Below are 16,361 nucleotides of genomic sequence, written 5' to 3'. Positions count from 1 at the left end.
TCCCCTACCACCATCTCCCAAATGCGATTTGGGGCGGCTTACATATGGGACAAAATGCTCATAGACGCGAATGCAAACAATCCATCAAAGCAAAAAAACATAGGTTAAAATAAAAACATAATTAAAATTCAATAAAACATAAGAATATAGACAGCCGCATAAACAATACTCAGTGAAACCATTTGCTGTAGTACAATGGGCATGATCAGGATATACAAGGGCCAGGCATGGGATAATGCATGTTGAATTGTTGTTGCTGTAGTTGCCTGTCTTCAAGCTGTTTCCAATATACCCGATCCTAGAAGGTTTGTTTTTTTTTTGCAAAACGTGTGCAGAGGAACTTTGTTGTTGCCGTCCTTGGAAGCTGGCACACTGTGACATGCCAAAGTTCACCCAGTAGTTCCCATCACCAATCACAGATACAAACCTTGGTCATGTTGTGATTGCCTTAGGATCATGAGAGCATGACTCCAGCGATATCTCAATGTGGCTTAATGCTGACCTGAGTTGCTATTCTAACCAAAGAAAGGGAGTGACAGAGTCTCTTGTCTTTATTAAGGTGTGTGAGAAGAGCGAGGAAAAAAAGGAGGGTTGAACAAGAGTTAAACTATGTCGAAAGGACAGGTAAAGTTTTGCTTGATGAACTTCCACATTGTGTGATGGTTGTGATCTGAGGGTTGGATTAAGGGACCAAGGTTCAGATCCCTACTCAGTCAAACATCCTCAGTGACCTTGGGGAAGTCGCACTCTCTCAGCATTTGAGAAAGACATCAGAAAGTTCCTTCTGAACAAACCATGTCAAGAAAAGCCTATGATAGTTTGTCTCTGGGTCACCAGAAATGACCTGAAGGCACACAATATTTGTATGACGCGAGAACCAGCATAGTATAAGAATTTGTGTTTTGATCTAGGAATCTTAGAGACCAAGGTTCAAATTCCTGCTGGGCTATGGAAACCCACCGGATGACCTTGGAAATGTCACACCATTTCAACCTAAGATTAGAGCAATGAAGTAAACCTCCTCTTAATATCTCTTGAATAACCCTAGAAGGGGGTCACTATACGTTGGAGTTGACTTGAAGCTACCTATCAAGATTGTTTTCCAAAGTATTGGGGTCTGCCAGAAAGGAAAGGGCACTTCTTCCTAAACAAATAAAAGAGCCCTTTAGGTTCGCTAAGAGATCATCTTTCCTTAGGTCCAACTCAACCATTGGCATCTCTCCTCCCAAAATTGTGTTCATTCCTTTACTATAAAGTTCCAACCTTTTTTGCACAGTCCTTTATATCTGAGTGGCTTTTTATTAATCTCCGGCTAGAATAAGTAAAAGGTAAAGGTTTTCCCCTGACATTGAATCTAGTCGTGTCCGACTCTGGGGGTTGGTGCTCATCTTCATTTCTAAGACAAAGAGCCAGCATTGTCCATAGACACCTCCAAGGTCATGGGGCCGGCATGACCGCGTGGAGCACCGTTACCTTCCTGCAGAAGCGGCACCTATTGATCTACTCACATTTACATGTTTTCGAACTGCTAGGTTGCCAGAAGCTGGGGCCAATAGTGGGAGCTCACTCCGCTCCCCAAACCGCAGACCTTTTGGTCAGCAAGTTCAGTGATTTAATCCACTGTGTCACTGGGGGCTCCAAAAGAGGTGGAATTAGGTAAAACACCTCCACCAACCTGGAATTGGGGTGCAACAGGGATGAGGGAGAAATACCCCTCTAGATATGGTTGGACATAAAATCCCATCATCCTTTGCTAACACCAGTCATAATGATGATGGGATTAGCAGTTCAATATTTGGAGCATTTCACATTTTCTTAGGATAGAATTTGAAGTCTAATACCTTTTGATTATCAGAAAGAGTTTCCTTCTGGGCTTTAGCACAGCAGGTTAAACCACCAGCTGCAGTAAATCTTGTCAATGACAGTTCGAAGCCTGGGTCAGGGTTAGTTCCTGGCCTTTTGCCTAGCTTCTGCCAACCTAGCGGTTCCAAAACAAAAAATGTGAGTAGATAAATAGGTAAAGATAAAGGTTTCCCCTGACGTTAAGTCCAGTCGTGATCGACTCTGGGCGTTGGTGCTCATCTCCATTTCTAAGCCGAAGAGCCGGCGTTGTCCATAGACATCTCCAAGGTCATGTGGCTGACATGACTGCATGGAGCGTCGTACCTTCCCGCCATAGCGGTACCTATTGATCTACTCACATTGGCATGTTTTCGAACTGCTAGGTTGGCAGGAGCTGGAGCTAACAGAGGCCCTCATGCCGCTCCCGGGGTTTGAACCTGGGACCTTTCGGATAAATAGGTACTGCTTAAAAGCCGGGGAGGTACTGTAAGTCACTTCTAAAATTAAAAACGCCAGAAAATCCCGGCGATCCAACCAAAAAAAGGAGGAAGTTTACAAACAAAAAAGCTCTTCGGCAGGGAGATGGAGCGATAGCCCCCTGTGGCTGGAACCGAACACAAGCCTTCGAGATGCTGAGGATGGGGAAAAGCCTATATATACCTCCTTCTATGTACAATTGTCTGTCTTGTCTGTGTATAAACACCATTGCATGTATGTTCTGTGATCTGCCATGAGTCCCTTTCAGGGTGAGAAGGGTGGAATATAAATACTGCAAATAAATAAAATTAGACTTTCACTGGAATGAACAAGTCTTTTATCAACACAGTTGTGGCCATTTGTGCAGGAACCTATGAGTATTCATAACCTTAATGTCATGGTATTTTGGTATTTTCTTAGGAAGAAAAACTGTTTACACTAAACTCTCTCATTCAGCACGACACACCTGTAAGTCTATAAACCTCATAGGACTGTGTGTGTGTTTTATCAAAGGGCAAGTCCAACAGCACTCCGACTATAGCTGTATGTCAGGGCCAGAAAACAGGTGGCTCCCCTGGACTTCTGCTTCTATCATTCTGAACTAGTCTGATCAATGTCTGACAGAATGATTATAGCCTAAGAAAACCAAGAGGACTACTCGTCTTTCAATTTCATCCTAGCTAAATCCTACAGGGCTTTAGTTGTATTTTTGTCTAAGCACCCAAAGGCTGTATTTGTTCACTAAAAGACTACATATCTCATATTTTAGTGTGACCTTATTTTATTATTTATTTCTTATAATTGCCTTTCTCACCCTGAAGTGGACTCACAACAGGCAGCAATTTGATGCCAAACATAGAAATTCCAAAACTAACAATTACAATTTGACCTTAATCAAATCCTTATTCTAGGAAGAGAATAATGGGAAGGGTAGAATGAATATGCTCAATAAAATTTGAACCAAGCCTGGATCTTGCAGTAAGTTTGCTGCTTCGATCTGGAAATTTGATTGGTTTTTTTTTGTCATGAACATTTCAAACCAGACCCATAAAAGCAGCTGCACGGAAGAAGAGCATCATAGATCTGTCAGCTTCATTTACTTAAAAAGTCACCAGTCATAAACTCACAGGCCTCCCAGCACTGCCTGCTTGACAAATTTGATGAAAAGAATTGATGGTTTTCCTGTTTCTATTTCCAGACAAACAGATGGCTTCCCTTTTTCTAAACAATGAGCACCAGAATTCTCACACTTTGTGACCTCATCATCTTCATTCAGAAGCTGGAAAGGGCACTTTTATTAAGACTTTGCTCATGTACATAATGGATAATCAATATGGATGCGTGGCTCAGACATATTTAATCAGCTGACATAAGTGCATTGGGCAATATATGAGAAATCCAGATTTTACATACCTCTCATATACCCTCAAAGATGTTTTGGCCCACACCTGTGGCCTTCCAGACCTTTTTTTAAAAATTACAACTCCCATCAGCCACAGATAGCACAAAAGTGAGGGATTATGGAAGACACAATCTGAAAAAATAAGGCCGTGCTTCTATCTCAGTCTTATAACACAGTATACCCAACTTAACTTTTGATGTCCAATGGTCTATCAGAATCCAACGCAAAGAGCATCTCCCTCCATCATCTTTGTTCTATGGAAGGATTGTCTAGTGCCTTATTTGACGTTGACTATTCACCATTCATAGACTCGGACCAAGCCCACTATTGTTTGTTGTTGAAGCCAAGGACTTCTTAAGCCACAGGAGGTCCAAACAGGTCCATGGTCTCCACCACCAAAGAGAGATGCTCCAAAAAGGAGCTGACAGAAACACGCAAGATCCGGGCTTCATCTGCTCTCCAGCGCCTGCAATAAGATGAGAAAGAACAGGAGGAAAAGCAGAAACATATATGAAGTGAATTCCCACTGTTAGCCCCAACTAGAGTAGAACTACTGACTCAGTGGAAGACGCATATGTAACTGGGTTGCTGTAAGTTTTTGGGGCTGTGTGGCCATGTTCTAGTTGCATTCTCTCCTGATGTTTTGCCTGCATCTATGGCTGGCATCTTCAGCAGTTCTGTTGGCAGTGAAGCAAGTGGGGTGTATACATATCTGTGGAATGTCCAGGGTGGGAGAAAGAACCCTTGTCTGTTTAAAGCAAGTGTGAATATTCGGGCTGTGGCGCAGGCTGGAGAGCAAGCCAACTGTAACCAGCTGCAATGAATCACTCTGACCAGGAGGTCATGAGCCCGAGGCCCGCTTGGAGCCTATGTTTGTCTTGTCTTTGTTCTATGTTAAAAGGCATTGAATGTTTGCCTATATGTGTAATGTGATCCACCCTGAGTCCCCTTCGAGGTGAGAAGGGCGGAATATAAATGCTGTAAATAAATAAATAATTAGCAAGCTTGAATAGCATTGAGTGGCCATGAAGCTGCACCTCCTAAACAGCGGATGCCCCTAGGCAACAGAGGCCAGGCTATTTCTATGCAAATACCCTCAGTGATTGACTTTGCAGCTGCATGGCTACTCAATGTTAATCAAGCTTGCTTATTGCAATATTCACGCTTATTTTAAATCAGTGGTTCCCAATCTTTTTTTAACCAGGGCCCACTTTGACCAGGGACCACTTGAACAACGATTACTTTGACCGGAGACTACTCTCTGACATTAGTACCAAAAGGGTTATGAATCAGTTTTTTGATCAACTTTAGATTTGGTTTGGTTATTTGGAGTTAGCAGGCCCTGATTGTTTCCTGTCTGGAATTCCCCAGTTTTTTTTTGTTTTTAGTATTGTTCTTTATTTACTGTCCTGATTTTAGAGTTTTTAAATATTCAATTTCACAAGCATGTGGACAATTTCAACAGAAAGGAGGAAACCACAAAAATGAACAAAATCTGGCTATCAGTATTAAAAAAACTCTAAAACCAGGAAAGTAAATAAAGAACACCTATCAAAATCAGGGAAATTCTGGGCAGGAAACAATCAAGGCCAGCTAACACTCCCCAACAAAGTATAACCTCCGGTAGTAAGCAGCCAGACCGTGAAGCTGCAAAGCTATTCAATGCTAATCAAGGTGCCAATTGCAACATTCACACTTGCCTCCCACCCTGGACCTTCCACAGATATATAAACCCCACTTGCCTAGTTTTCAACAGACCTCACAATCTCTGAGGATACCTGCCATAGATGCAGGCGAAACATCAGGAGAAAATGCTTCTGGAACATGGCCATACAGCTCGCAAAACTCATAGCAACCCAACAATAATAATAATAATGTTTATTTATATCCCACTTTTTCTCTCCAGAAGGAGACTCAAAGCAGTTTACATTAAAAGCTTTTCAATACAGTTTAAAATATACAAATATACAAACATTAAAACAGAATTAAATATAATTTGTATTTAAAAATCCAGTTAAAATCCACAAAAATATAATGGGAGTTGTAGCCCAACAACATGTGTGGTTTACTTACATTTCTGATCTACTGGGTGTTGGTGGCTTACAGAAAAAGAGAGCAGTTACCAGAATTATAGAATCTATTTTAATCCCAATGCTGATTTATATAGTATCAACAGTGTTCAAATTTCTTTGCAAAGTATAAAATGACAGAGCCCTGTCCAGAGAGGCTTACAAATCTCAAATCTCACCAAGCCAAAGAAAAAGAAATCTGAATCCTTTTTATCAGTAACTTGTTCATCCACTGAGCATCTCTGCATGTGTCTTCACATTTTCCTGCTATACACTGTTGATATCATTTCTTAATTGTCTTTGGCCTGGGTCAGATTTGAGATTTGTAAGCCTCTCTGAGCAGGAACTGATCATCTGAAAAATTGTAAAGCACCATGCTATATGGCAGTGCCCTATAAATCTGGCCCTGTAGAGGTAAATGAGGTGAATGTACAATTGTTTCCATTGCACATATTTAGTCTTAAGAAGAGGAGAGAGAAACCCCTTGGCATTTAAATATTCCAGACTACAATTCCCACAACATTTTCTCGGGTAGAATGGAGCTGAAGGTGCATCTTATTTACTTACTTAGGCAATCCCTCACTGTCCGAGTATGATGGCCCTCCAAGTATAATGTCTTGGCGGTGGATACGTAGGCTGTAGAGTCCTATTCTTGACCCACATGTTCTTCTAGGGTGAGAGCATCTGTTTCTAGGTGAAAAGTGGTCCTGGTCAGTGTTTGCTTGATGTGCACATTTCTCCCTTTCGCCCTCCATTCATGCCTTTTTTGAATTCCACAGCACTGCTGGTCACAGCTGACCTCCTGTTAGAGCACTTAAGGGCCAGAGCTTCCCAGTTCTCAGTGTCTATGCCACAGTTTTTGAGGTTAGCTTTAAGCCCATCTTTCAATTTCTTTTCCTGTCCATCAACATTCCATTTTCTGTTCTTGAGTTGGGAGTAGAGTGCCAGCTTTGGGAGACAGTGATCGGGCATTCGGACATTGTGGCCAGTCCAGCGGCGTTTATGGCGAAGGAGCATCGCTTCAATGCTGGTGGTCTTTGTTTCTTCCAGCATGCAGACATTTGTCCGCTTATCTTCCCAAGAGATTTGCAGGATTTTTCGAAGGTAACGCTGATAGAATCGTTCCAGGAATTAAGTGTGACGTCTGTAGACAGTCCATGTTTCCCAGGCGTATAACAGGTTTGGTAGGACAACAGCTTTATAAACAAGCACCTTGGTCTCCCTATGGATGTCCTGATCCTCAAACACTCTCTGCTCAATTTGGAAGAATGCTGCACTCGCAGAGCTCAGGTGGTGTTGTATTTCAGCGTCAATGTTGACTTTTTGTGGAGAGGTGGTTGCCAAGGTAGCAGAAATGGTCAACATTTTCTAATGTTACACCATTAAGCTATATTCCTTGCATTACAGAGGGCTTGGCTGGAGACTGCTGGAAGTTTTCTCAGTGTTCAATGAGAGGCCGAGCTTCTTGTATGCTTCTGCAAAGGTGTTTAGGGTGGCTTGTAGGTCTTCTTCTGAATGTGCACAGGCAACGTTATCATCGGCATATTGGAGTTCTGTAACAGATATTGTTGTGACCTTGGTTCTAGCTTTCAATAGCTTGCCATCTGTCCAATAAACCATTTCCACTCCGGTGGGAAGCTTCCCATCAACAATAGCGATGAAGATGGAAAATAAGGGTGGGGCAAAGTCACATCCCTATTTGACACCTGATTCCACCTTAAATGGGTCATTTTGGGAGCCAACTGTCCAAGACAGTTGCCATAATGTCATCATGGAGGAACCGCAGGATGTTCACAAATTTGTTAGGGCATCCGATTTTTTGGAGGATGGTCCAGAGAGCGCTGCGATTCACTGTGTCAAATGACTTTGCAAGGTCAATGAATGCCATGTACAGAGGTTGATTTTGTTCCCTGCATTTTTCTTGGAGCTGTTGTGCAGTGAAGATCATGTTTATTGTTCCTCTGGAGAAGTGGAAGCCGTTCTGGGATTCTGGGAGGGTGTCTTCTGAGACAGGAAGAAGGCGGTTTGCAAGGATTCCTGCGAGGATTTTCCCAGTGGAGGTTAGACGGGAGATACCTCAATAGTTTCTGCAGTCTGTTCTTTCCCCTTTTTTTGAAAAGGGTGATGATGATGGCATCTTTGAAGTCTGCTGGGATTGTTTGTCACCCACACTTTTTCAATGAGCTGGTGGAGTTGTTGTGTCAGCTCAGGTCCACCCTTTTTAAAGATTTCACCCGGAATCCCATCAGGTCTTTTGGCTTTGTTTTTTGTTGTTGTTGTTGGCTGATGGCATTGCTGACTTCTTCCAGACTAGGCAGTGCTGCAAGTTCATCCCTGGTTTGTTGTTGCGGGATTTGTGAGAGAACCTCTTCGGCCAAATTGGAGCTGCGATTCAGCAGGTTGTGGTAGTGCTCTTTCCAACGTAGTGCAATTGATTTTTTATCCTTCAGAAGTTTGGTTCCATCTGATGAGCGTAGAGGGTGTATGCCATGATTTCTTGGTCTGTAGATGACCTTTGTGGCTTTAAAGAATCCCTGAGCATCATGAATATCTGCCAAATGTTGGATTTCTTCAGCCTTTTTTGTCCACCAGATGTTCCTGAATTCTCTGGTCTTTCTTTGGACCTCAGCTTTTGCACTAGCGTAGGTGCATCACCATTGTGGAATTCATGCAGTTTGTCCCCAATTGAGCAGACATGGCTCAATGCTATGGAATCATTGCAATTGTAGTGTTATAGCTTTTTCTGCCAAAGAGGGTTTGTGCATCATCAAACTACAAATCCCAGCTACGGCAATTAAAGTGGGGTCAACTGCATTAATTATATATGGTAGATACATGCTGGACTGCAAGGCAAGTTAGACCAAGAGATCACAACAGGCTCAATGTCACTGTATTAAACTTCTTGGCAAAATTAAAAATTAAGCAATGCTTCACTTAGGACTTAAACCCATCTGTCTCCCCTAGAACTGCTGCATACCTTCCAATCATAGGAGACAGCTCTTAATGTTTCATGAAACATACAGATGATCCTACAGTCAGAATTGCATGGTGTTTTGAGCGTTGGACTATGACTCTGGAAATCAGGGCTTGATTCCTTGCTTGGCCATGGAAACCTATTGGGTGAATCCTTGGGCATGTTACATACTCTTAGCCTCAGGAGACCCTGTGTTAGGTTTGCCTTTGGCCGCCATACGTCAGAAACAACCTGAAGGCACACAGCAACAACAACAAATGATACTCACACGTGCAAGGTATCTTCTGTCACACTGAGTTCCTTGCTGATCCCTCCTTTGCGAGGCTCAGGGTCTGGGGCCAAAGAGCCCAGGGCAATCCGTGCCAATGATGATGACGGGAAAGGGACACTCAGCTCACTAACACCAGAGGCAGCCATAAGGAACATAAAACATACCAAAGAGCACAGGAAAACTTTTCCTATAATCTACCTTTCTTGCAAACGTTAAGACTCCTGCTGTTGCTTTAATTAAGTTGGGAGAGATTCTAGTCCCAGGTGTCACATTCACTATGACTGATGCAGGTTAGAATCCCATTTCTTTTCCTATGGATGGAGAAACCTGAAACTCAAATTATAAGGAAGAGGACCCATGGGCATCTCGCCTTTTGTGCCAGCTCTTGGAATCCACTCTTTTAAACAGCTTTTGTTAATGGGAGACAAGAGACGATACAGCTTCACCTGAAATGAGTTGGGAAAAGGGGATTATGGATTTCATTAAAGGATCTCTATCTATTCCTTTCATAATGCCATCTTTAGAGTTAATCTACACTACAGAATTAATGCAGTTTGATTCCACTAACTGCCATGGCTCCATGATATGGAGTTATAGTTTTGTTTTGTTTTTCATGTTAGGAGCGACTTGACAAACTGCAAGTCGCTTATGGTATGAGAGAATTGCCTGTCTGCAAGGACGATGCCCAGGGGATGCCGGATGTTTTTGATGTTTTTACCATCCTTGTGGGAGGCTTCTCTTATTTCCATGCATGGAGATGGAGCTGACAAAGGGAGCTCATCCTGGGTTAGATTCGAATTGGCAATCTTCAGGTCAGCAGTTCTGCCAGCACAAAGAGTCTCCAGCTCTTTTTGGCAGAGAAGTCTAAAAGCCTTGTAAAATTACAACTCCTATGATGCCACAGCTCTGAGCCACAGCAGTTAAAATACTGTCAAACTGCATTCATTCTAGTGTAGATGCACATAGAGAGAGACTACCTTTTAACTCAGAGGTGAGGAAGATCTTGCAGTCTAGATGTAACTCCATTAACCCTAGGCAACACCGACAATTATGAGGGATGATGGGAGTTTCACTCCCGCCATAGAGGACGATGTTACACCTGCTTTAACAATTCCACATCAGTTCAACAGTATGCTACCATACCGTTGAACTCAGATGAAGTATTGACAGGATTCTTCATGGGGAGGAAAGAATGCTTCCAGTTTTTGCCCATAATCGCTGTAGCCCAAATACTTTGGTCAACTGCACTCCAATTCCCATCAGCTCTAACCACATAGAAAATGAGGATATTGAGAGTTGCAGTCCAACCATCTCTTTGCCTATAAGGCTGATGTAGGCATAAGTTGCAGGAAATAAAAAGTAGCTGGGAAATTACATACACACACACACACACTAGTCTCTCGCTTATCCAACTTTCACTCAGCCAACATTCTGCATTATCCAATGCAGTCTGCCTTCACAGGACTGAACTTTTTACGGATTTAACTTCCGACAATGTTGTTACTGTAAGTTCATTTTATGCAATTCTATATTTAATTGTAGTCAATTTTTAAGTAGTCATTGTTTTTGTAATCAATGTTTTCAATACATTGCGATGTTTTGGTTCTAAATTCGTAAATACAGTAATTACTACATAACGTTACCGTGTATTGAACTGCTTTTTCTGTCGATTTGTTGTAAAACATGATGTTTTGGTGCTTAATTTGTAAAATCATAACGTAATTTGATGTTTAATACGCTTTTCCTTAATCTTTCCTTATTATCCAACATTTTTGCTTATCCAAGGTTCTTACAGCCGGTTTGTGTTGGATAAGCGAGACTGTACTCTATATTATTAGTAGAGATTAGATTTAGTATTAAGTAAAGGTAAAAGTTTTCCCCTGACGTTAAGTCCAGTCGTGTCTGACTCTGGGGGTTGGTGCTCATCTCCATTTCTAAGCCGAAGAACCGGCGTTGTCCGTAGACACCTCCAAGGTCATGTGGCTGGCATGACTATGTGGAGTGCTGTTACCTTCCCACCAGAGCGGTACCTATTGATCTACTCACATTTGCATGTTTTTGAACTGCTAGGTTGGCAGGAGCTAGGGCTAACAGCGGGCGCTAATTCCGCTCCCGGGATTTAAACCTGGGACCTTTTGGTCCGCAAGTTCAGCGGTCAGCGCTTTAACACAGTGTCACCACCACCCCCCCCCCCCCGGTAATAGTAATATTAGTATTACTATAAAGGTAAAGGTTTCCCCTGACGTTAAGTCCAGTCATGTCTGACTCTGGAGTTTGGTGCTCATCTCCATTTCTAGGCCGAAGAGCCAGCGTTGTCCACAGACACCTCCAAGGTCATGTGGCCGGCATAACTGCATGGAGTGCCGTATTACTATATTACAATATTATTACATTATACAGTAGAGTCTCACTTATCCAACATAAACGGGCCGGCAGAATGTTGGATAAGCGAATATGTTGGATAATAAGGAGGGATTAAGGAAAAGCCTATTAAACATCAAAGCACCAAAACATCATGTTAGACAACAAATTTGGCAGAAAAAGTAGTTCAGTACGCAGTAATGCTATGTTGTAATTGCTGTATTTATGAATTTAGCACCAAAATATCACGATATATTGAAAACAATAACTACAAAAATGCATTGGATAATCGAGAACGTTGGATATGCAAGTGTTAGATAAGTGAGACTCTACTGTACATACACATACATGCATAGGTTGTCTCATGCACGGGCAAACTTCGGCCCTCCAGGTGTTTTGGACTTCAACTCCCACAATTCCTAACAGCAGGTAAGCTGGCTGGGATTTCTGGGAGTTGGAGTCCAAAACATATGGAGGGCCGAAATTTGCCCATTCCAATGTAATCAAGACTATTGACTGCACTGACAAGTGGAATGGTTCAATGTGTTGTCGAAGGCTTTCATGTCCGGGATCACAGGGTTGTTGTATGTCTTTCGGGCTGTGTGGCCATGTTCCAGAAGCATTCTCTCCTGACGTTTCGCCCACATCTATGGCAGTTGAAATCCACAAGCATGTGGACAATTTCAACAGAAAGGAAGAAACCATGAAAATGAACAAAATCTGGCTACCAGTATTACAAAACTCCAAAATCAAAACAGTAGATGGGAACCAAAACTCTGAGGGCTTGACTGACAAAGGATGCCCCCAGGCAAGAGACAAAAAACATCTCCAATGCTGATTAGGGTGATTAACTGAAACATTAATACTGGCTCCCAGTGACAAAGGACCCTTGCCACACCCCAGACTCTACACAGATATATATATTATTTCCTTTCCTTACTTAGTTTATCCATACCTCACAACCTCTGAGGATGCCTGCCATAGATGTGGGCGAAACGTCAGGAGAGAATGCTTCTGGAACATGGCCACACAGCCCGAAAGACATACAACAACCCTGGAATGGTTCAAGTTGGAGATAATATGGCCTTCTAGATGTGGCTGGACTGAAACTCCCATCATCTCTCACCACTAGGGCTGATGTGGGATTTCATCGAGAGGGCTGAATCATCCTTACCTCTAAATCTGGGTTGTCCCTGGCTGCACCCACACTGTAGGATGAATAGTTTGGCCCCACTTTGCCTGCCAGAGGGCTCAATGGTAGGGGATGATGGGAGTTGCAGTTGTACAAGGCTTTCAGATCTCTTTGCCAATGAGGGCTGGAGCTTCCTTCACAGAACTGCACCTCCCAGAACTCCATAGTATTGGGCCAGGGCAGTGAAAGTAGGTGCAACATAGATAAACACAGGAGTTTGTTCTCCCCCCCCCCCCCCCCCCCCCATGCTGCCATTCACCCCCTGCGGCTGGCTCCGCCTCCCCTTTGGATACAAGGCCAGGGCCGATCCGGGCGCCGCCATCGCCTCCTTCCGGGTCTGCTCTTTCCACGCGGAAGGCAAAGGGGCTGGCCCTCGGGAAGCCCCGCCCACTCAGCCCCACCGCTTTCTCCTTAAAGGGGCATAGCTGGCCCCTTTAAGCTGCCCTTCCAGGTCTTTGCTGGAATGTGACTTCCGGAATTGCAAGAATGTTTGATCACTTCCTATGTTGAGGGCTGCACCTGTCTATCCACTTTAAATCCTGTGGCTGCCCCCTTCCCGCAGAATCCCGGGGTTTATAGTTCAGTGAGACCCGAGCATTTTAAGGCCCCTCCCCTAAACTACAAACCCCAGCATCCTGCAGGAAGGAGGCATTTACAGGGTTTCAGATGGGATGCATAATCTTGGCCTACTCTGCCAGCTGGAGTGTTGATACAAGAAGATTGCATTAATGCCACAGTGAAGATACACTGCAAAATTCAACTCTCAGGGACCCCCATCCGGCATGGTTAAGGGATTATGGAAGTTGCATAGAATCATAGGAGCCTCTGATGGCCTAGGGGATAAAAGCCTCGTGACTTGAAGGTTGAGTTGCTGACCTGAAAGCTGCCAGGTCTGAATCCCACCCGGGGAGAGCGCAGATGAGCTCCCTCTATCAGCTCCATGCGGTGACATGAGAGAAGCCTCCCACAAGGATGGTAAAACATCAAAAACATCTGGGCGTTCCCTGGGCAACGTCCTTGCAGACGGCCAATTCTCTCACTCCAGAAGCAACTCAGGTTGCTCCTGACACGGAAAAAAAAATAGAATCATAGAGTTGGAAGAGGCCATCCAGTCCAACCTTCTGAGAAACAGGAAATCGCCTGACAGATGGCCATCCAGCCTCTGCTTAAAAGCCTCCAAAGAAGGAGCCTCCACCACTGTCTGGGGGAGAGTTCCACTGCTGAATAGCTCGCACAGTGAGGAAGTTCTTCCTGATGTTCAGGTGGAATCTCCTTTCCTGTAGTTTGAAGCCATTGTTTCGCGTCCTGGTCTCCAGGGCAGCAGGAAACAAGCTTGCTCCCTTCTGCTATGACTTCCCCTCGCAGTCCAAAATACACGTTAAATACAATAACCTTCTCACCCCCAAAGATGTATAATGCATTGCTAGATATATGATTTTCCCCTTTGTTATCAAACACGACTGTTACCAAGCAATGTAAAGAGATCCTGTTGTAGAATGATAGGAGAGATAACATCAAGAGAGATCCTTTTGATGACCGTCACCCCGGCTTTCAAATTGATTTGAGAGCGCAGCGGAGAGTTCCGCAGATCGCTCACCAAAGGAACGGAACGGGACCGCAGCAGACTATTATTAAAAGATCTTTTTCTCTTTCACTTTCCCCTTCCCTGAACTATGTAACAAATCCCCCAATAAAAGTAGCATTTATTTTAACAATAACACTCTCTATCTGGTTATTTTGTATCTTTCTCTGACTCCTTCCTTTGCATGCAATTTCTCTCTCTCTCCCGTCCCTTTAACTCCGGCTGAGGTTTCTCCGCCATAGATTAATATGGCGGACGATACAAATTGGCTCATATCTCTATCAAAATTACCCCTAGAACGCTCCTCTTTTAGTCCTAACCCTTTCTAAGGCTCCTGACTCGAAGACCACCAGCGGAACCGAAATCGGTCCAGTTTTCGGCACCTCAACAGCTGATTGTCAAACGGGACCGACTGCTCTCTTCCAGCCTTATCCCGGACTTTTCTCTCCCCTTGACTCGCGGAATGGTTTTAAGAGATCCCTAGCCCCTTTCTGTGAACTGGGGATGGGGGGATCGCTCTCTCGCGGGGGAGACATGGATCTCCAAGTACCCTCACCCTCTCTGCAGCTGCCAGGGGGTGCCCGGACGGGTGCCCTCCACGTTTCATTCATACTTTCATGATTTTATGAAGGAGAAGAACACTCTTCCCCAGACCTACCCCTGGACTTATGAAATCCTATACTTCCAAAGACTGCAACCCACATGTGCCTCTTCCCCATGCCATCTCTACGAATTCCTCCCATCACAGATGAACTCTTTTTCCTCATGTATCCATGAATTTGCATATTCTATGTACCTGGACACCCTCATGACCCACTGTTGTATGAATTTCTAATCGTTGGGCTAACTTCATGAATTGTGAAATCATGCTGCTTGAACTCCACTCCTATGACTTTCCATATTGGGTTCCCCAGATGTTGTAAACCTCATTCTTATCAAATGTTTTCAATTGTTTATATCATCCATGGTTCCCCTTTGTGCAATGTAACCCCCCCTCTATGGATTCTCCCTTTCCTCCTTGAAATCTACCTATCTGCCTATATGTATTTATACTCTTTGGGATCCCCGGAAAATATGTGTTTTTCCCAGCTGGGTTTATGTTCCAACTTTATTTTAATTTTCATCCTATCCCATATAATTGTCAAATCATGAAATCAAATGGGAAATATTATGACCCCAACATGAACCCTAGCCCTTATGACCCAGACCTCCCTTCCCAAAAACAAAAGGATAATCTGCCACAGTTTAATCCAATCTCATTCCGATCGCATGGACAATATAGGGCTTGAGTCACCAAATTCCTAAAGGTGATTCGACCCCAAGGCAAACATTGTCATATCCCAGGCCAGGACGCCTCAGGAAGGCACCCTGTGGGGCCCGTCAATGACGGCTCATCACCACCCTTCTTTACTTCCCCCTGTCACCCCAAGGCATATCTAAAAACCTGTGAACGTGACAGGACCCCGGACATCCTTGATGGGTGCCATTAATTCCTTTAGAAATCGGCCGGGCCAGGATTAATCTGATATTTCCTGTCCGGTCACTTCATTGTTTCAATAGCTCCCGCCTCCTCCTCCCTGATTGGCCCGAGTGGGGACAAAAAAAGCGGCTCCCCATTGGGCCAGCAGAGCGAGGCGGGAAAAGAAAGCCCGCCTCGTTCAACCTCCCAGCCTATCCACGATCAGATGGGCGGGGGAGCGGGGCGGGAAATTCAAAGGGCTGTCAGACCGAAACATTGTATAAATATGGCTTTATTTTGAATGTATGTTACGCTAGTAGATTGAATGATCGCTACTAGTGTCCATTCAGCTGAATCGCTCAATAAAGACTCCTTGGCGGATTTTCCTTCAACTTTGGCGGACCTTCTTCATTTCGGCTCCAGGTGATATTGCGGCTCATTTTCTCCTATTGGCTCCGCCAGGGTCCGTTCTCTCAAGGACCGGATCGGCTCTCTCCTTAAGGGGCCCGATCCTCTGAAACGCGGTCGACAACACTTTGAGAGGACAAAAAGTCCGGTTTATTATATTCAGCTGAAGACTCTGGAAGTGGAATCTTTTCCAAAGGCAAACCAGAGCCCCGATCAAGGCATTGACATTGCCTTTAATACATTTTCAGACAAAGAACCTGCTTCTACATACATCTCGTCATTAGTACGTCACTTCACATGCTTACATACATGGGCATAAATATG

General features: G+C 43.9%; 1 protein-coding gene across 2 annotated transcripts; it reads right to left on the bottom strand.

Moving 5' to 3' along the window:
- Positions 1-3,560: 3,560 nt before the first annotated feature.
- On the bottom strand, positions 3,561-13,035 carry lage3 (L antigen family member 3). 2 transcript variants are annotated; one of them, XM_062971225.1, is made up of 4 exons: positions 12,882-13,035; positions 9,033-9,161; positions 6,358-6,480; positions 3,561-4,187 (listed from the first exon to the last, which is right to left on the bottom strand). In XM_062971225.1, the coding sequence occupies exons 1-4, from the start codon at positions 12,908-12,910 to the stop codon at positions 4,076-4,078; spliced, it is 393 nt and encodes a 130-aa protein (XP_062827295.1). In that variant the 5' UTR covers positions 12,911-13,035; the 3' UTR covers positions 3,561-4,075. The 2 variants fall into 2 exon arrangements, with proteins under 2 accessions (XP_062827295.1, XP_008120646.1); XM_008122439.3 differs by lacking the exon at positions 6,358-6,480 and having other exon boundaries at positions 12,882-13,034.
- Positions 13,036-16,361: the final 3,326 nt, after the last annotated feature.

This window comes from Anolis carolinensis, chromosome 2 (genome assembly GCF_035594765.1).
Source record: "Anolis carolinensis isolate JA03-04 chromosome 2, rAnoCar3.1.pri, whole genome shotgun sequence".
Lineage (NCBI taxonomy): Eukaryota > Metazoa > Chordata > Lepidosauria > Squamata > Dactyloidae > Anolis > Anolis carolinensis.
The sequence above is the reverse complement of the archived record's forward strand: the minus strand, read 5'-3'. Positions and strand labels throughout refer to the sequence as shown.